This window comes from Rhinichthys klamathensis, unplaced genomic scaffold (assembly GCF_029890125.1).
Source record: "Rhinichthys klamathensis goyatoka isolate OS25496 unplaced genomic scaffold, OSU_Roscu_1.1 h1tg000533l_1, whole genome shotgun sequence".
NCBI classification, from domain to species: Eukaryota; Metazoa; Chordata; class Actinopteri; order Cypriniformes; family Leuciscidae; genus Rhinichthys; species Rhinichthys klamathensis.
The window spans coordinates 75,001-96,488 of NW_026607009.1; the positions used below are offsets into that span (position 1 = coordinate 75,001).

A 21,488-nucleotide genomic window follows, 5' to 3' on the forward strand; every position below is an offset into this window, starting at 1 on the left:
GTCTATATATCTATCATTCTATCTATCGTTCTATCTATCTATAGTTCTATCTTCTGTTTTATCTATCAATCACTGTATTGTTGTATCATTCTCTCTGAATATGTTTAAAATTAAAATTTAACATTAAAATTCAAACACAGTGTCCTAATCAGATGCGACATCATTCTGCGACACACGATAAAAGGTGTATTTTCAATGTTGATCAGAGTTTTTGCCCTAACCAGCCGCGTCAGTGATACACAATGATTCTATTTCTGTGACAACAACATAGAAAGTATAACAATGATAATCTTGTGCACTGATCATGGCCTTTATTTAATGTGTGGACAGACACATTGCTTGTCTCTGGAATCTAATCGCATCGTGTCTGGTTAGGACATGGTGTGATGCTTTCGAATGAGGTCATCCGAAGTCTTGAGGTGATTTGATATCTTTGCTCTCCATGAGAAGCCCAAGATGCACCTCGTACTATATGAACACTAACCGCTGAATACACAATCATTGCAGTCTACAAGCCGATTGAAGTCAATTTGCCGGTAAACCTGTCACTCATAATTAGCAGAAGCGCAAGTGGGCCGCAGTCAGATGAACTGACAGACAGTAATCTATAGAGCCACGGCGGGTTCTTAGTTCAATACGAGATTTTCCAAGCAGGCTTCAAAGAAACGCAGCAGCCAGACACTTCAAAAGCAGAGCAAGCTCTGGAAAAGCATGACGTCCCACACGGTGGAGGAGAGGAGGAGGGGGAGGAAGTGATGGAAGCCTTTTTTGTTTGACTGATCTGGCAGACGAAAAAAGCGGGCGGGGGGGGGGGGGGGGGGATCCTTCCTTGTAAGAGATTTAGTCTTTTGGATTAAAGGAATGTGCGTCCAGAGTGGGATGTGTCTCAGAGCCCAGCGGAAAAGGATGAATCCATTGCGACTAGAGACACGATTCCCTTTTACACTCAAACAAACGACTTATAAAAGAACTCGGATTCCCTGTGTATTATTTTCTAGTTTAGTTGACTACACAAAATTTGCACAAAGTACTCTACCGTTCAAAAGTTTGGGGTCAGGGAGATCATTAAATTGATCAAAAGTGACATTTAGAATGCCACAAAAGATTTGTACTTCTATCATATCCTGTTCTTTTCAGAATTTGATTGAAACAGAAGCACAACTGTTTATGATAATAAGAAGAGATGTTTCTGACAGTAAAAACTGAAGTAAAACTGCCATGACAGGAATAAATCACATTTCAAAATATATTAGAATAAAAAAAAAAAACTGTTATTTTGAATTGTAACAATATTAACAATATTACTGTGTTTTTGATCAAATAAATGCAGCCTTGGTGAGCAGAAGCGACTTCTTTCATAAACTTCAAAAGCTTGTACAAACCCCAATCTTTTGATAGAGTACATTTGTAATTGCACCATATGTCTTTTATCTACACACACCTTTCATTTAAAGTAATGTCCTTTCATTAACCACATGTTCTCATTACCCGTCACAATAATCTTGTTTTGAAACGAAATGTGAAAATAAATGTACAGCCCTAATGAAAGCGCAGGCTTTAAATGAACAGCTGTGTTAGAAGTGTTATCAGTTTGGAGTTTTGTTCAAAAAGCTGTGTACCTTTTGTGCAAAGTCTTTTAAGCTCCACCTTGTAATCCTTTTCTAAAGAAACATTTGTGCAGTAAAGAGGCTTGTTTATTTTGGTCAGTGCCCAGAATGTCCGTCTCGCTGTGTTTCTTCCTCTGTGGCATCACACACATTTCCCCCCTGCACTCCCTTTGAAACCTGAGCCTGATATTACGGCATAGAGGTGTCATTCATGTTATTTTAGGTTTCACTCTTTCTGGAGGCATTTCGACCCCACACACACCCACATACAGTCAAGTGGCCCTCTGGGGACTTTATTCAAACAGACACAGCACAAACACAATTGGGCGCTGATCCCGGATCTGGTGAAATATCAGTTCTTGCTGAGCTTGTTGGAGAGGAGAATTGCCCTCCATGGACCGTGTTTGACAGAACGTGATAAACTAGTTTTGAATCGTCTCAGCATTACGCCATATAAGAGGTGGAGCATTACAGCGGTGTAGTATCCTCAACAGGCTGATAAAATAGATCAATGGATTCCTGAGGTTCTGGAAACCAAGAGGTCTGATTTCAGCGAGAATGTTACCATCTCTTTAGACATGTAAAGGATCGTTGCCAGTGCAGAAAAAAATAGCCAAGAGGAGAAAGACGCCGCTGAATTTCTCAGTTGTACTCTAGTGTAATTCTGTCTGCCCACTGCTGTAGTTAAAGCCCCCTTTGTGGTTAACCAGCCCCTTGACGCTGATGTTATTTCTGTTGCATTTACAGATGTGCTCATAAGTTGACATATTTCCCTGCAGAATCTAAGAAATAACAATAATAATAGATGCAATCTTAAAAATCTGATTTTTTTTTTTTGTAACATACCAGATATTTTCATATACTACCATTCAAATGTTTAGGGTAGTAAGTTTTGAATATTTTTAAAGTCGTCACTTATGCTCACCAAGGTTGCATTTATTTGATTAAAAATACAGTAAAAACTGTAATATTGTGAAATCGAATTATATTTTAAAATAGCTGTTTTTCTAGTTTTAATATATTTTAAAATGTAATTAATTTCTATGATTTTCAGCAGTCTTCAGTTTTCACATGATTCTTCAGAAATGATTCTAATATGCTGATTTGGTGCTGAATCCCCAAGAAAGTACTTTTATTGTACATTTTTAATTTAATTTTGTAGGGAAAATAGCTCTATTCTTTCCAATTCAATCTATTGTTGAACAAAGAGAAATATTAAAAATCACACTGGAAATAGAAGGTCAAATTGGGCACATATTTAAAATACTCTTCTCGACAATGTTTGAAACTTTGTATTGTTGGCTCTTCTCGCATTATTGCCGCCTCCTCTTTGCTGTTTTCTTCATTTGTAAGTCACTTTGAATAAAAGTGTCTGCTAAATGAATAAATGTACATGTAAAAGATGTGAAGACTAGTTCTTCCCTGCAATGCTTATTAGCACCTATCGGAAATTCAGTTGATCAAAAACTACACCCTCTGCACTTTAGCTTTCAATTTGTTTTTTGTTGAAATATTCCCCACATTCTTTGCTTTAAGCCACAGTGCGGGGCATGTACAGTTGAATTGTAGCTCGGTCAATAATAATGTTGGTTTCTCTCCTCAGGGATGTGATTAAGAGAATAGACCAGTCTGAGTTTGAGGGATTTGAGTACATTAATCCTCTGATGCTCTCCACTGAAGAAACCGTATGAGGGAAGAACAATACGGCCGATGTTTCTCCGCCTGCAGCTCCATGAGACTTCTACAGCTGAGTTTAACTCAGACTATGTGTTCACAGAGAAGAATTTTTCCTTCAAACTGCGTTAAAGACAAAAAGCAACACTAAGACTTCAAGTTTTGGACCCTCCCCGAGTTATTTTAGGATTACACTGGAAGAAGAACAACTGGAGGAACTTCAGAAAACAAACTCAGAACTATTCCCCATATTTCAGCTGTTGATTGTCTTCCTGCTTCCCAGCGTCCTCTTTAATTTTGACACCCGTGTTTGTGTGAATGTGCGCGCACTGTTGCCTGGGACTCGATGTGTGCCTGCGTCCTTCAGAGACTACATTTCCCATCAACCCTAGCTGAATATGACAGTTCTAACTTAATGTGCACTTTTTATTTTCTGTTCGACTTTTTTTTTTTTTTTTTTTAAATCTCTTGAATCTTGTATGAGGTGCGTCCTCAAGCGAAACAAGAATGTATAATGTTTAAAGGTAAATGTTGTATTATAGTGTAGTTAGCCAATCGAAGAATTTATGATGCCTTCTATGATGCAAAGTGGCACATTTTAATTCATGACCATGATGGTTTCCTAAACAGTGGGTAGCTGTGCTTCAAACCACATGCTTTTAACCACCCGTGTTGATTTTACTGAGTAAATGGGAGATAAAATGTGTTTTTTTGAAGAAGTGCCTCAAAGATCCAAAATTCACCATGCTCCAAACTGCTCTGAACCCCATGTTTGATCAGAGTTGATTTTCCAATGCACCATCCAATGAGAAATGTGCAGGTGTTTTTTTTTGTTTTGTTTAGTTTTTTTATACTTAACATAAACACTGATACATATGTTGAAACCAAGACATGAAGGTTAGACACTGAATAATCACAAAGCCCAAATACATCAGACTGGCAGTAATATTACCAGCCTCGGCTCATTGGACAAATCTGCCTCTACTTACATTTTTGCATAACTCCAGCTGAAATGAACACTAGTGGCAGTAAAACACCAACAACTTTCATTCATTTCCACACAAATTATAATTACAGTGGCAGGTTATTGATTAATAAAGACTTATTTTCTAGCAGTTCCTTGCACAATATTATGTTACGACCTGAAAACACTTTTGCCATAGTGCATGATTTGTAAACTAATACATGTTGACGCTTGCATCACATAATCAGCTCCAGTGTTGGGCAGTAACGCGTTACTAGTAACGCGTTACTGTAACGCAGTTACTTTTGACAGTAACTAATACTGTAACGCATTACTTTTTAAATAGATTAACTCCGTTACCGTTACCATATGGCGCGTTGTCCGTTACTTTTTAAAATTAATTAGTTGCTGGAGCGGCTGAGAAGTGTGCGCTGTCATTACACAGTACGAGAGCACTGAAGAGACTGCTAGCATTATACAGAGCGAGAGGACACCTGAGGACACATAACAAACTCACTGGCTGAGTTGTTTACGTACACGTGAGGCAGCGCGAGCACGGAGATTACAAGCTGCACGGAGAGCGCTGAGCACTTGATGCGCATTTAAAACACAGACAGCGAGACGGTATGAATACAGAACACTTAAGTACACATTGCCATATCATTATAAAATAATATTTTTTTTGACTAGATGCTGCATCAGCAGAGAAAAAAAAGAAGCTTGCCGTCGAGTCTGAGAGGAATAACATTAGTAACGGCTAACTTACCTCAAGCGATTAAAGCAATGTGACAAAAACACACGCAGACCTGACCCACATGTTTTATGTCGCAATTGTTACCATCTATTTGCATTAGTTTATGTCCAGCTGGTCACTTTTATGCATTCATTAGCCGGCGAAGTTGTATTTTTAAAACTAGTGACGTGATTGATTGCTTACATTGATATGTTCATGCAGCCGACATCAAGTCTAATCAAGTGTTCTAAAATTTAAGCAAATAAAGTGAAAGACTGTACATGTAATATAGGTCTACATTTATGTAATTTTAATGCTCTGGCCTTTGCCGATATTTAAATATGGCCATCTTCTTTAAGCTTGAATCATATAAATGGCAACACTTTACAATAAGATAACAATTTTAGCATTAAATATGGTTAATAAATGTTGTAGAAGTATCATTCATTGTTAGATGTATTTGTATCTCCTTAGTTAATGTAGGCCTACTATGAACTAACAAGAATGATCAAGGTACATTTGTATTGCTCAAATATTAATTCATGCAGTAAAAACCACAGTGGTAAAAACGTATACTGTCAGCTGCATGAACATATCAATGTTGAGAAAGCAAACAAGTCACTAGCTTTAAAAATGCTTGTTTTGTTATTTATTTCAGAAATCCTTGATATATTCAGTTTGTGCTGGTCTGACTTAAATAAAATAGTGTTTAAAAACTACTTTCTGTTTAAGTCAGTTTTGTGTTTGTATAGACCATAACGCATAAAAGGGCATTAATGGGAACATTTAAGAACTTTCTTTAAAAAAGTAACTAAAAAGTTACTTTTAACAGTAACGCATTACTTTTTGGTGTAAGTAATCAACAAAGTAATTGAGTTACTTTTTGAACAAAGTAACTAGTAACTGTAACTAGTTACTATTTCTTAGTAACTAGCACAACACTGCAGCTCTATATGGCTATTCTGATGTAGTAAGCTTGCTTGCTAGCTCACCTGGTACCGCATTGCGTATGTGATGTGTACGAGTCCTGTGAAACACAAGTCAAGATAAAAGAGCTCAAAGACGCGTAGAAGCAAGTTAAAATTACGGTTGTTATTTTCAAACGCCGCAACAGAGCATTAACCTTTTTGCTCCACTCACCAGACATTTCATTCCCGTACTGCCTCGATATTCAGAACCAACATAATAAAACGTTGCCAAACTCACATTCATCTGTCTCTGATAAAACTGAAATCGCTTTTAGCGCAACTCATTTTTAAATTGCCGCGAACCGTGCAAGAAGCAACGTATATCATTTTGCATAAATATTGCCACAGGCACGATTTTCCAATGAGCCTAGGTTTAATATTACAGTAGCATTCTTTACAACTGCACACTACATTACTCAAATGGCTGCTCCTCCCTCCGATAAGAGGGTTTTGTGTTGTTGTACTCATGTGATCTGTCAACGTGCTGTTGAGATGTTGTGGAGGGCGAGAGAACACAAACAAGGGGTTTGTACATCATGTTTCTGGTGTGATGTGGTGGTAAAATTGTGCAACAGTGATGTGAATCTCAGATGACCTCAAAGCCCAAATTCAACCCATTACAACACTCAATATGAGACACAATTAGCTCAGAATGCTAATCTTATCTAATTTTATGACAGGCTATGTTCGGAATAGAATTCTAGTTGTAGTATATTCTGTATTCTACTATTTTTACTAATAGTAGGTGAAATGATTTTCGATAAACATCAGTATGCTACACTGTCACATGGTATCTTGCGATGTCAAAATGCTGTTTGACAAAATAATGAGCCAAAAAAAAAAAAAAGAGATGTAAATTGAAGGTCAAGTTGTGCGCATTGCATTGTGGGATGCAATATTCTGCGCTGTGTGTGTCTTGGCAAATGTAGTAGATCATCTGGGTATCCCATGCACACTGTGCACAGTATACACACTGCAAAGCTAGTGAGAGTATCATGTTAGTATGCTATTCCGAACATAGTCGTACACTCCTCACTTTTCCACTAGGGAAACGCAACTAAAGCACCAGGCCCATTAAATTTGACTTCAAAACATAATTTCCCTTCAAAGAATAAAAACAGCCAATCACAGGCTAGCTTGTCTGATTAATCCCTCACAGTGATAAAAGTAGGGTGTTATTAAGCAACTAGATATGTTTTCTGTTTAATCTCCCAAGTTTTGTTTTTTTTACTTCCCTTTTTTCCTGAAGAGTGAAGACGACACTCTTAGATGTGAATGCTTTGAAGAAATCAGACCTGTGTGAAGAAGTGCTGCCATGTTAACAGGATTAATTAGCTGCTTTTGTGTCAGACAGTAGTGAGATTAGCAGACGGGCGAAGAACAAAGAGCGGCCCAGGAGATAACAAGCGTGACGAACGTAACGATAACGAGGCAGAGAGCGAAGCCAGATTACCCCACCATGTTTTCAGCTCTAATGAAAAGCTGGTACAGAAACAGCCACACAATTTCCACTCTTTATGAATGATAAATGGATTGTTTATGACGGGAACTTCAGGTGAATGCAAACTGCCAACAAGTGGCATTCAAGTATAGTTTGATAGGGCCATTGCTGGTGCAAATTTTCAGGTTTTTAACACAACGATGGCCCTACATGACATTATTTGACTTTAAATTCTCCTTCATTTTCATTCCTGTAAACCGACGATTATTCTTACAAGCTGTTTGAGAACAGGTACTATGGTGTATTACAAAGTAATAAACCATCTTCATCAACTTAATTTTCCACCAGCTCAATCTAATGTACAGAATCCACGTGGACCAGTCAGATTTATGATTGTCCTTTGTTTTGGTTTTATTCATGTTTATATTTGAACTGGAATGAGTTAAGCATAATTGTAAATATCTGTAATTTAACCCTTAAGAATTTTCACAAAAAGAGAGAAATAAATCTGTTTCTGCACCATTATAAGAGATCTCTGAATCCAGTGTCCCTCCCAACAGCTAGTCTCAAACTTCAAATACAAGTTCCTGTCCCTGAAAACATTTTTAAGCAAGAAACTTTGGTTATTTATCAATCTGCCAAATACAAAAAGCCGTCGCAAGCTGTTTTCTGCTTTCCTTTCTTTTTCAGTTCTTTCCATATGTTGAGTCCAAAGCAAATGACGCTCTTATCAATGTGCTACAGGGGAATACTTTTATATTTGAAGTGTTTGTTTTTATAAATTATTGTAAATGAAAGCTCCAGTAGAGTTTCTGTGGGCTGAGGGTGGGAGAGCGAGAGAGATGTGAACATGTCTTTGGTTTTATGAAGTTAAAGTCTTAAGCATCTTAGATAACAACTGTAAATCAGTAAATGTTCATTGTAATGACTTCACATTTCCTGTCTCATGATTTCTGGGTGTGGAGAAGAAAAAAAGAAAAAGAAAAACAACACTGGTCTGTGAGAGAACACTGTCTTTATTGCATAATGCATATTGTTTTTCTATCATATTTTATAAGAAATACTTAACAGGTCCTCTGGTTACAGCAATCAAAATATTAAAGTAATATTTTGCAAGCACATGCAACATAAAGCTACTAAGGAAAACAGGTATCCAAAAATAATAGAATTTCATTATCATCACCAAATAATATCGTCATGCATCTCTGATAAACATTGTGCAAGATGACCATCACATTCCATTTGGGTGAACCTGAAAGAACAGAGAACACATACAAGTTTTTAATAATAGTGAACCGTACAAAAAAAAGTACACACACATTAGATCCAATACACAATAACTAAAAAGAAATCAATCCCGGTTCCAGTAAAATGTGGTTTGTAAACCCAAACATGGGGGGGGCTAACGCAAGACCGTTTCATTCTTGCACAATGAGCAGGTTTGGAAACAAAATGAGATTTTTGAGTCATGATAAGTTATTGATCCCTCACTGTCTTTCAAAAACAATTTGGGAATAAAACATGTTGATGTAAGTTTTGGACTAGAGAAAAGCTGTTTACAATGTAGCTGATCCCCTGATGTCACTCAAAAAACATTTATCTGGAAACACTTCAATAATTTTAGATTTCCCCTTGGTATCCAACAGTTCTTAACATGCATTTGCTTTGAAAACATCTCTGTCAGAATACAATTGAAGATACTCATTTTGGTAACACTTTACAATAAGGTCCCATTAGCTGATGTTATGTAATGAATTGCAGGTTTCGCACAGATACTGTAAAATTAAATTCCAGGACATTCAAGGACTTTTCAAGCACTCATTTTTTTGGGTTTTCAAGGGCTACAATCAGATCTCACTTATCAAAACAATATCTTTATTATATTTCAAATAAACAATGGTACAAATAAAGGGCAGCACATGCAAAGTATGCAATGACTGTGGCAACTTTAAGTATGGGAACATTAACAAAGCCCTAGAACTTTTAGAGCATAGAAGACGAGCCAACAGAAAGAGGGCATAAACTGGTACACAGTTGACTGATATATTTTAAAGCATATTAAAAACACCACAAAGACATAAACAACATTAAAAACTTGTTTTTTTTTTACCACTGGGAGTATTTAACAAATCATGGAACCTTATTGTAAAGAGTTACCATAATTTTTTACTTAAAGGGATAGTTGACCTAGCCTGACTACGTCAGACTTCGTACTTCCGCTCTATTTCAGTTCGCTTCTGCTCAGTCTGAGACATCGACATGTCTCTCAGTTTTCCTCCGGCCTGAAAACAGCCGGCCAATCAACGAACAGAGGGCAGGCTGAGAGCCGTGACGTAGTCGCTAAGCGCCGAGTTTAAGATTGGGGAAATCGTAAACGACTGCGGATATGGAGACACGGGATGCAATTCGCTCTGTTGTGGAGAATATTCCTGGCTTTTCCAAACTGAAGGCCGAACAAGAAGAGTGTTTGTTAAACATTTTGAATGGAGGTGATGTCGTGGCCCTACTCCCGACAGGTTTTGGTAAAAGTTAAATTTATCAAATATTACCGATCGTCAGCGAAAAAACTGGGCAGGCCAAAGGCCGGCAAGGCGATAGTTGTGCTTGTGTCCCCCTTGGTTGCACTCATGGAGGATCAGGTTAAGGAGGCAGCAAAACTCGGTCAGCCATGTTCACTCCGTTATTTCGCATCATACATGTGTTTACAGTGGCAGTTCGATGCGGCTGAGCTAGCGAATAACACACGTCATAACCAAACTTTATGTGATTGGCTTATGGGTAACCAATGATTTTATACTTCAGACAATCGCCCCCCGCGCGAGAAAGAAAACACTTTTCAACTATGCCATGCCAGACTCTGTCTACGAAGCAAAGCGAAGTAGCAGTTGACCCCCAAAAAATGAAAAAACTATCATCATTTACTCACTCTCAAGTTGTTCCAAACCTGTATGAGTTTCTTTACTCTGCTGAACACAAAAGAAGATATTTTGAAGAATGTGGGTAACCAATAGGGCTGTCACTTTTTATTCGATATTCGAATATGCATTCGAACATGACGTGAAATATCCGTATTCGAACTATAAATAAACTATCCGGTTTTTAAAGTGCCATGTTTAGCGCATTTTTAACAGTCTATGATTAGACCGTTTTTTTTTTTTTTTTTTTTTTTATTGTTTGCCATCTCATCCAGGAGCGGGCGCTCTAAACGTAATGTACCGTAAGCCCATGACCAAATCAAGCGAATAATAGCCTCCCTGTTTTGAAAATGGAAGATAACGCACAGAACGACAGCCTGAGCGGAGAATTACGACCTCAACTCATCTAAAAAGTCGAGTCTGGAAATATTTTGGGTTCTACAGCTACACCGTAGATACCACTTCTCTCAACATTGACGCGCAAATCTGTGTGTGCCAGGCACGTGTGCGCGCTCCGAGCGGGGAACAAAAAGAGAGCCGCACTTGATCCAGATCAAGTTGATAAATTGGTGTTTCTAGCAAACAATATTAAGAAATGAATTAGGCTAGGCTATAGGCCTTACTCCTGCTGCTGTTTAAGCCGTCACGTTATTGTTTGTGCCGTGCTGTTCCGATGCAGTTTTTTCCCATGTAGCTTATGCCGAGTTCAGACTGCACGATTTTAGCCCCGATTTTGGCTCGCCGACAGGTTTTGAGAAATCGCCGACAAATGCCCGAAATCACAGGCAAATCGGTGCTCGTTCACGCGAGTGACAATGTGAATGAGCAAAGACGCGATCTGACAGAATCGCCGACGAGTCGCAGACGCCCGTGAGATATTTGGCATGCTAAATATCTGGACCTGTCGGCGATTCACAATCCTGCTGTGTGAATGTGTTCTGACTGAAAACTACATCGGCGATGACCGACAGCCAATGAGAGAGCAAGATACAGGGAGGAGGAGGAGGAGTTATAGACCAGAATATCAGTATTTTAATAGATAGGCCTATATTTACAATTATTTCAAACAGAAACAAAGCACAAATATTTGCATGACCAGCAGGACGTCATTTGCAAAATTATTTATTTACCCCCAACTCTCTTTGCAAAACACAGTCCTTGCTCTCCTCGTCTTCCCAACCATTTCCTGCATAAACTGTTTATTTTTATTTTTTTCATTTTCGCTACAAATCAGTGCATAGACTATTTGGATCACAATCTTCTTGTAGGCTATCATTTTTAATAACAAATTCAGTGTCGCGCGAGAACTCCGGTCTCACGCATGCGTGATCTTCCGTTATTTCCTTATCACTTCTCGCGTTTGTTTGGTTGTGAAACGTAGTTTGCGGACCAGGCAGAAGTTGTCGGCGATTCTTTCTTTTGTAAAGTCATGCAGTGTGAAACCTCCTGTCGCCGATCCATCGTGCAGTGTGAACACAGCAGCAACTGAATGTTACCCCAGATAGTCATGCAGTGTGAAAACAACAGTGACCCGATTATTTTGAAAATCGTGCAGTCTGAACTCGGCATTAGTGGCACTTCATATATATTAAATTGATAACCTGCTGTTTAAAACATTAAGTCAAAATTTTTTTTTTCAGACAGGCCTGAGTCCTGTTTATGACTGTCAGACTGTTAATAAATTTGTGATTGAATCTCCGTTAGGGTGTTTGTTTGTTTGTTTGTTTTTTGTGGGGGCGGGGCTCGTAGAAATTCGAATATATTCGAATACATTGCTTGATATTTGATAACCGTTCGAATTAGATTTTTCTCAAAAGTGACAGCCCTAGTAACCAAACAGTTGACTTGGATAGCATTTTTTTTTTTCATACTATGGTGTAAGTTAAGGGGGCCCATCAACAATTAGTTACCACATTTTTTGTGTGTGTGTTCAGCAGAAGAATGAAATTCATACAGGTTTGGAACAACTTGAGGGTGAGTAAACGACAGAATTTTCATTTTTGGGTGAACTAACCCTTTAATCCTAATGAACGGTTGGTGGCATTTTGTAGTAGCAGACAGAAAACTACAAGTGAATAAATCTTATAGCAGTTTACTGATGTGTGCACTGCACACACAAAAAGAAACCACCGGGGAATCATTTATTATAGTACACTGCCAGCTAACAAGCACACATAAACTGCGAGGTCACCAAGTCTCAAATTTGACTTTCCAATGACCGTTTCTCGTACGATTCAGAACGACAGATCCTTTCTCCCCCAAAAAACGACACTCAATTTCACTCGCATTCATTTGTTTGTATCCCCTTTCCCTTTTGACTCCTTCCTTTCCTCTCTAATCCCTTTTCCAACCCAGACGGCTTGATGCTTCCCAGCAGCAAACCTCAAAACCATTCTGTGAATCTACACGTGCCAACCCACCAGTTCCCTTGATTCGCTCCATCAAGATTTCCATCTCTTCACCAGTCCTGCCCTCCGCTTGTATCGACGCCCTCGGAAACTCGCTCTCTATATCTGCCTCTTTCTCTATGTGTCCTTCTCTAGACAAGAGCGTTCATTGTGTCTCTCTCACGGGGCCGCCTGTGTTCTGCTGTGCTCTGCAGTCTGGCCAATGTACACACGGCGGGCAGAGAGCGGGCAGCGGCGCACGCCAGCCCTGCACCTCCAACAAAGTGCTGCCTTGTTCTACGCCGTTCAGCGCTGCCCACCACGCCGAAGGAGCGCTGCTCTCGGACCTCGCAAGAATCTGGTGACTTTCTGACCCGTTCTGATGAATAACTGTCCTTCTTAGAGTTTCTCTTCCTCCTCTCTTTAAGTACACTCACAGTCTGCCATGTTTCAACATAGTGTTTCCTTTTTCTGAGAAGTGCTCCAAAGTTCACAGGCAGAAAAGTTCATAAACGGCCTTTCTGGAGAGTTGGCATTGATTAAAGATGGCAGCGAGGTGAAAATGACGCCTATAAACTGGTATGTGGTTATACAGGCTATATAACAGTTCCCTTGACTTTTTAATTCAACATCATGTGAATGTGCTTAAAAAGTATATGAATCTGCAAAGATAATCAGGTAAAACTTTACAACAAAGTTCAATTCGTTAAGTATATAAGTTAATGCATTAAGTATCATATTTTTACAGCATTTATTAATATACTGTAGGTCTTTCTAAGTTCTACATACTAATAAGTTTTTTAAACTAAAAGTTGTATTTGTTGACATTAGTTAATACACCGTGAACTATTTTCCAAGTAAGTTAATACATTAACTGATGTTAACAAATGAGACATTATTAGTAGTGTTACCTTATTAGTAAAGTGTTTAAATCTACTTTGATGTTACCAATAACATTAAAGATTTAAAAGTGAACAAAAATTTAACAAGTTTTTAGCTTGAAGCTTAATGCTTTAACTTAAGTTTAAAAAAATGAACCTGAGTCCTAACTCCCATTTCTTATACCGTAAATGGTCCTTCGATGGAAAATGCCTTTTTGAATGAAATATTTATTATTTTTATGAATAAAAGTACAAATATTATGTTGTCTTTTAATTAAGAACTCAGCATGCATAATTATAAAATAGAAAAATGCGGTTTAAATCATGTCACATTGCAAGACGCCAACTTTCCAAAAGTATTTCTTCTTAAACTACCCAACTCATTTCAATTAATTATAATATAACTAATTTGTGTAAATCTAAAGTCTAGTTTATCATAAAGTACCAGGGTATTACCATCTAAAACAATCACTGTACCGCCTCATCATTAAGTCTCAATTCAATGTTACGTGTTGTGTAATACTTTGCGTACTTCATACTATAGTACAACAACAAGAGCAGCTGCTAAACGTTGCTATGTTCATCAATCAAAATAAAGAATCAAGTGTTCATAAAGCATCAAATTTAAATCCCATCTGAACTGGATCCTCTGCTCTACATCTGCAGGGATGACATCACATCCAGGAGCGAGTTACATAACCGTGGCTGTGATATCCATCTCGGAATGCTCCACCAGCACCCAAGGCGCAAACACTCAAATCCATTCACTTAGGGAAAATAAAATCTCTTTCTCCAACAAATGACTAATTTTATTTTGGCAATTTAAAAAGAGGTGATGGAATGCATGATTCCGTCCACCAACACTTCATCTTACAGCCTAGTTTTGCCAAGGGGTTCATGAGAGTGAGCGTATGTATGTTCTGGCTTTACCTAAAGGGCCAGCTTAACATCTCTAATGCCAAAGCTGATCTCAGTCTTCTAGTCTCTGGTGTTCTAGAACATGGATCAACTCTACAATGACAGCAGATCACATCCCCTGCTTCTTAGTTTGTGTTGCTGTTCTGCAAAACACCTGAATTCGGAGAGTCTTGCCTGTTTAATTGGCATCTGAAAACTCAGGTATTGCATTCTGTCAATTTATTCGTATGGTTTTCCAATAAGACTATTTGCCAAAACCAACCACCGACAATGTTCTTCTCTAGCCAAGCCAAATTGGGAAATGTTGGGATATTGTAGGTTATATGCCTTGAAGGAATGTATATGCCTTTTCAAGGAAGCCACCCATGCAACATTTTGGGTTGCTGCTGAAGCAAATGTAATAACTTTACATTGAATAATTCATTGATTTTGTTGTCAACCCTGGTTCTGCATTGTGAAGTTAATCAACTTTGGTGAATGGAATTTTTTTAACTTCTTTATATGAAACGTTCACTCACCCTTCAGAAAATGGTATTAGACACATCGGGCAGCAATCTAGTCCTGATCCAGACGCTGTTCCAGATCCTTCTGGACCTGATTTTGTTCCTTGCCCCAATCCAGGTCCACCTGCTCCTGAATTTCTTCCCAGCCCTGACCCATATCCTTCAAGTCCTGATTTTGCTCCCTGTCCAACTCCAGATTTTAATCCCAGTCCTAATCCAGATCCTCTTACTCCTGAAATTGCCCACTGCCCTGTTCCAGACCCTCCTGCTGCAGATTTTGCTTTCTGGCCTGATCCAGATACTCCTGCTACTTGTTTTGTACCAATGACTGATACTAATCCTTCTGTTCCAGGTATTGTTCCTAGCCTTGATCCATATCCACCTGCACCTGTTTTTGTACCCTTCCCTGCTCCAGATCCTCCTGCTCTTGATCCTGTATCTAATCCTGCTCTTGATCCTGTATCCAATCCTGCTCCAGATCCTACTTCTCTTGATCCTGCATCTAATCCTGCTCCAGATCCTACTTCTCTTGATCCTGCATCTAATCCTGCTCCAGATCCTACTTCTCTTGATCCTGCATCTAATCCTGCTCCAGATCCTCCTGCTCTTGCATCTATTCCTGCTCTTGATCCTGCTCCAGATCCTCCTGCTCTTGCATCTATTCCTGCTCTTGATCCTGCTCCAGATCCTCCTGCTCTTGATCTTGCATCTATTCCTGCTCTTGATTCTGCATCCAATCCAGATTCAGAACATCTTGTAAGCTCTTGAATTTCGGAGACTTTCCCTGCTTGGCCAAATTTGTCACCATGTTTGTCTGACAATTCACGACCCTCAATGCAATTCACTTTGTCTTCTAGGTGGCACTGCTGAGCAGTTTGTATGTCACATACTGACACACTCTCCTGATCAGGTGAGGATGTATAATTCTCTTGATCGGCAAGTGCTGGTGAGTCAGATTCCCCCATGTTCTTTGCTGCTGGAGGTTGTGAAGGGTTCTTGCAGTCATTCACTGGTGGTGAGTGAGTCAGGAAAGATGGAGCTGGGAGATCTGGAGGGGATTCAGCATCTTCATTTGCACTGCACCATCTCCAATCACTTACTTTTTGTACAAGAGTTTCCTGACGAAATAGAGAGAAAATCAACCTGTATTACACAAATTATCAAACTTGTGAATTAGACCTTTACATTAGCAGCATAATTTACACATAATATATTTGGTGCTGCTTGGATACCAGCTTTGTAAATAGCTCTGAACAACAGTCAAATCAAGGTATGTTGTCATGATGACATAACAGAGAATCAATGGGGGAAAAAATGTTATGCCAGAAAACTTTTAACACTTGCTTGCATATTTTTCCAGAAAATCCCTTGCCTTTTTAAACATTCCATCATTCCATCAGTCAATGAAAGGAGGTGCTTATTAACCTTCAGACAATGTTGATCATCAACCTTAGGAGATACAATTACATATTATATATTTTATAAGAGAAAACTAAATATATCATAAATATTTTTTGCAAACCTGTTACCAAAAAGTAATTTATACAATTTTAAAATGATACAAATAATTATTCCCCATGAAAACAAATGATAAAGGGACACAGCTAAATATTATGTTTAATAAAATAGTTATTAATTAAAAATGGGGTTTTAAAACCATAAACTGAATCAATTAAACAGATGACTACATTTTGATATTGCTGTATGGTTTTAATTGTTTGGGATTTGTTTCTCACATGTTATTTGCTATGTGTTTTTAAGTAATGGGACACCAAAGTGTACCATTTTCATGGAAAATGCCATTCATTACATAAACATGCTGACCAGGAAAGCACACTACAGCCTTGTTGATCATTCTGGAAAGGACAATTCAGTAGTGTTCATCCTCTCATCTCCATGGAAAATAACATCAAGCCTACTTTTCCCATGTACAAAGGAAAATGTGAGATTTGCAGTCTCAGAGGGTGGGTCCTGCTTTTAAAGTCACCATGAAATCAAAATGGACAATTCTTATTTTTTATGGCATATTGCACCATTAAAAATAAAAAATAAAAATTCATGTTCCCTTCCCTCCTAATCTTATTTTGGTGAAGGGAATGAAGTGTTCAGTGCATTTGCCTCAAAGTTACTGTGTGAGGTCATCTCTAGACCGTACAGTCTCCATTTGCATCCAACATCCATTTCAGGACACAGTGCAGAAATTAACACCTCACAAATCATTCATGCTGTATTAAATACGGTCATACAACCGTATGAGATTGTATTGCATAAATACTACAATATCTGTTATATTGCATGTCAAACCATTTATTATTCTCATACAAGCATCGAACCCTTCCCCTTTTATCATGATAACCCGATGTATTACCGTGGATGAAGGTGGGGGGAGCTGTGGAATAGATTCTTCCTGATCTGACTGTAGAGCTGGGCAAAGAGCTCTCAAGGTAAGAGCCCAGAGTCTCTCCGCTTCACTTAATTCAGAACTCTCCCACCATCTCTCCCTGTAGCATTGAATATAAAATAGTTATGTCCAAATATCAGTACAACTGTTACAGATTAATTGTATATTATATTATTATAAAGAGAGCTGCTTTGCTGAGTATTAAATGCAGTATCAGGCTTCCTACCTGCCTGTAACGTTAGATGTTTTGCTGCAGCTACTGTTAGATGTTTTGCTGCAGCTACTGTCCTGCACTGTGCACAAACTGTCATTTGACTTCTTGATCCTCGGGTGCTGCTCGGATCTACTCTCTTCAACTGATAATTTCTTCCTCTTCAGTTTAGACATCGTAGCCATTCAGTTGTAAACACTCAGATCTGCATCTCTATCAGAACCACATGGCTTATCCAAAACAATGCGAACTACGCGGGAGTTTCTTTGAACTACTTCCGTGTTCGGTCACAAATGTATTTTTGCGTCAAAGTTGCGCACTGATTGCGCAGTTCGCATGACATTTCGTTGCCGAAATATACGGCATCGTATTTGTATTGTTTATCTGATTATAAAACCAAAGATGTGCATTGACTGAACTTTAGTGTGATTATGGAAACGTTCTTTATTTTAATTTAGTTTCATTATTCAGTTGAACATTATTATTATTATTATTATTTATTTATGGCATGATTGTTTTACAGTATTGTCAAATCAACAATACATACAAAATCAGTGGAATTATTATTATTATTATTATCATCAGCAGCAGCATCTGATAACTGATCAAATGTATCTAGGCATAGGCTACTACCTGAATGCAATATCACTTTGGATGAAGTGTCTGCCAAATGCATAAAAATGTAAATTATTATTACGTCTAATGTCAGTCATGTTAGTAAAGTTTTTTATTTATTATTATTATTTTTATGGGTGCACAAAATCAACAAGTCGTAACTTATGGGGGTTTGTTATTTTTGTTTGGTTGTTCTATTGGTCTAATCCCTCTGTGGAAATAAACCAACCTGTCCTGGATGACTAATTTATCACATAAATTAGTAGTGATGGGATTGTAAGGATACAAATACACAAGCACTATAATTGGAATTGGCAACACCCAAAATAGCAACTAAAAAATGATCCAGTGATCATAGTGACTGAAGAAACCCACACATGATGCACTCATATCAACGTCATTGCATTATGAAGAAACACATGGGGTGAAAAAAAAACTGAGAGCAAATTTCTGGTGGCCACCACCAAAATAAATGATCCATACGAGGTGCCTTAGCTCTGAGCCCTGGAGAGACTGAGGCAAGGTTTGGAACCATCTCTCTCCCCTGGATGAGAATTCCAGAAGGTTCTAATGCTGACACTGGTGGTTCCATAGCCACACAGTGAGAGAGTACAATAGCAGATGAGTTTTGAGTAAGTCTGTTCAGGGATGGAGCCGGGGAGACTGCATCCAGGAAAGAGCGCTTATGTCATTAGGACTTGTGTGAGGCAATGTTGTGAGCCGTCGCCATGGTTGCCTGATGAAAAATGTAAAAATAGCGGGCGCTACCCGAGTCCTTCCAAAAGAAAGCGTTCTCAATGCTCTGTGGAAGAAGTGTGAGATGGTGAGGGGAGAATAGGAAAGGGAGTGAAGAGATTAAAGAATGGCCAGTGTGCATGAGATGTTAAATTGCTAGCTAGCTTTTGTCGAAAATCCACAGTGCGTTAAAAAGGGCCTGCCTGAGGCTTCCTGAATGGCACAAGATATTGAATATTTGATATAGGCCTAACAGTTCTGCAAGAAGCCGATTTATTAGTGTTGGTTTCGGGCAGACGGTACGCCTCACCTTTATTGGCTGCGTTATATTTTCATGCTAGTCACAGCGATTAACTTAATTGCAACATCTTTGCAGTTTTCGATCTGTATCACTTTATGCCCACATGCTTTATACATGAATTTGTATTGCTCTGGTGCTATCACTGATAAACAAAGTATTCTGTGGTGAAATAATACAGAAAAAACAAGCCTAATTTATACCTGAATAAGTTAGTTCGGGCAGGAATTAAAAAAAACCCGTAGGCTAAATTCTTTATTAGTAGCCTACTTCATTTAAGAAATTAAAGCGTTAATATCACCATTAGTAAATTAGGTACTAAACCTACTCAACTTTCTGATACTGGTGTTCCCATCATGCACTGAGGCATGAATAATTAATAAAGTTGCATTTGTCACTGTTTTCCAGCTGTATTTACATTGTTTAATTGTTGCTTTTGTTGTTAGGATTAGTAACTTGCTGTTTTGTAACGTGTGGAGTTCATTTTATACTCATAACATACTCAGAAATTATCCAAAATGTTACCGTTATTGTGCATTGTGTACCAAGAGATGTCTGTGTTCGAGAAAATGACATTAGTTTTTTTATGAATATTTGTTGTCCGCTTAATATCAACTGTATAATTTACTTAAATGTTCTTAGTAAAGCATACACTGTAAAAATGTGGCTTAATTCAGTATTATATAGCTAAAATGTAACCTACTTGAAACAGTGTATTGCAAAGTAAACATCAACTAAGTAGAGATTACTCAACTAACTTTAACTGGTTACTTATTTTCTTAGTTAAGCAGATTTGATTTAATTCCATATGTGAAATTTACTTGTAAAAACTTACAAAAGAAAAATTAAGTAAATGTAAACTTTTTCTGCTATACTGTGAAGTTTGTTGTTTGAACTCATTGTTAGAGCAATCTTTTGAAATTGACACTTTTTAAAAGTTGGCATGAAACGGAAGTCTTTTCTTCCCTATACTGTGACGTATCCACCTTTTTCCTGGTTAGCGAATTTACCCATGATTCATAGCAGGTTTGAACCGGAAGCCGTTGAGCATGTTGAGAACTGTAGGCGACCGCCTATGCTTCATTTTGGCAAAACGGTCAATCACTTGACTCTGACTCAATTTTACTTTTAAGAGTATTTGTATTATTTAGAAACGTTTGTTTCGTCATGTTTTCATAGCCTACCTCGCGTGCCAACACCGGACTTCGGTGTGCTCAGATGTGTGCGCGCTGCTGTTGCTAGGAAACACAGACGCGCGCGGATTTCTGTCGCGTGGGTCAGCTTCTGTTTCGGTTAAACTGCGTTGCTTTTACAAGCATTGATTGGTTTATTACTGCGTTGCAAATAGATCATTTCTATTACCCTATAATATAATTTATATTAAATACACTGACAAATAAAATAAATTGTTAAACTCAAACTTCAGATTTACTGGGGCACAGCAGATTTATACTGGGGCACGTGCCCCAGTAAAATGGGTCTAGCAACCCCCCTGGGAACATGTGAAACCCGAGGGAGTGGTTCTAGCAGACCAATCACAGCGCTTGCGTCCGCGTAGAATTGACGCGTTGTTACATTTTTGGAGAGGTGCACGTCAGGGTACGCTGAAGGGTACGCATGCTACACACAGCCTCCGACGTAGCTACGGCGGGAGGTCGACGCAGAAGTATAAATTGGGCTTAAAGCAGCACTAAGTAGGAATTCCGTTTTTGTCAAACAACGACGCCTAGAGTCGCTGTGGAGTACTTGTACTGTCGTGAATAGCACTCACACAGAGATGGCTCGCACTCACGGCCGGATCCCCTCCCCCTGTACACCGGTACCTGTTCAGTAGGATGGACGCTGTAATGAGTGGAAATAAGGTATGGCCCCTTTAAGAGCTGCGCGCGCCCAACACCACATGTATACGGCGCCGGGTTATTTCTGTTTGATGCTCATTTTATCAGAATTTTATCAGATCTGTTTTTTTGGCGTAAAGCAATTCGTTACCTCGCGAGACCTGATATCACACGATACTTCCTAACACTGAGGCCCGCCGGCCCAAAGTTGCAAGGGTGGTTTTGCGGCTCACAGGCACCAGGGGGGTGCGAGACGACCACCATTCAACACGAAATCAGTAATATAAACATTACAATGACTCCAAAGCTTTTCGGTTAAGGTAAAAAAGTTACTTAGTTCACCTTTAAAGGTGCTTGCACACTGAGTCTGAAATTCTCGACTGAAATTTCCGCACGTTA

At 38.6% G+C, this 21,488-nt stretch overlaps 1 protein-coding gene and 1 long non-coding RNA gene across 3 annotated transcripts in view; one reads left to right on the forward strand and one right to left on the reverse strand.

Moving 5' to 3' along the window:
- The window catches only part of prkcz (protein kinase C, zeta), a 77,867-nt gene extending 63,537 nt beyond the window's left edge, over nt 1-14,330 (forward strand). Inside the window, exons 15-17 of one of the 2 annotated variants that reach the window (XM_056238724.1) lie at nt 12,846-13,050; nt 13,149-13,268; nt 14,237-14,330. In XM_056238724.1, coding sequence (XP_056094699.1) covers nt 12,846-13,050; nt 13,149-13,232 — 289 coding nt within the window. In that variant the 3' untranslated portion in view covers nt 13,233-13,268; nt 14,237-14,330. Of the gene's footprint in view, nt 1-3,210; nt 4,170-12,845; nt 13,051-13,148; nt 13,269-14,236 lie in introns of those variants that run through there. The other variant, XM_056238725.1, reaches the window with a different exon arrangement.
- LOC130073368 (uncharacterized) lies at nt 8,388-15,229 on the reverse strand. Its single transcript, XR_008804335.1, has 2 exons — nt 15,007-15,229; nt 8,388-8,639 (listed from the first exon to the last, which is right to left on the reverse strand). It is a non-coding gene; the product is annotated as an uncharacterized LOC130073368 (long non-coding RNA).
- Nucleotides 15,230-21,488: the final 6,259 nt, after the last annotated feature.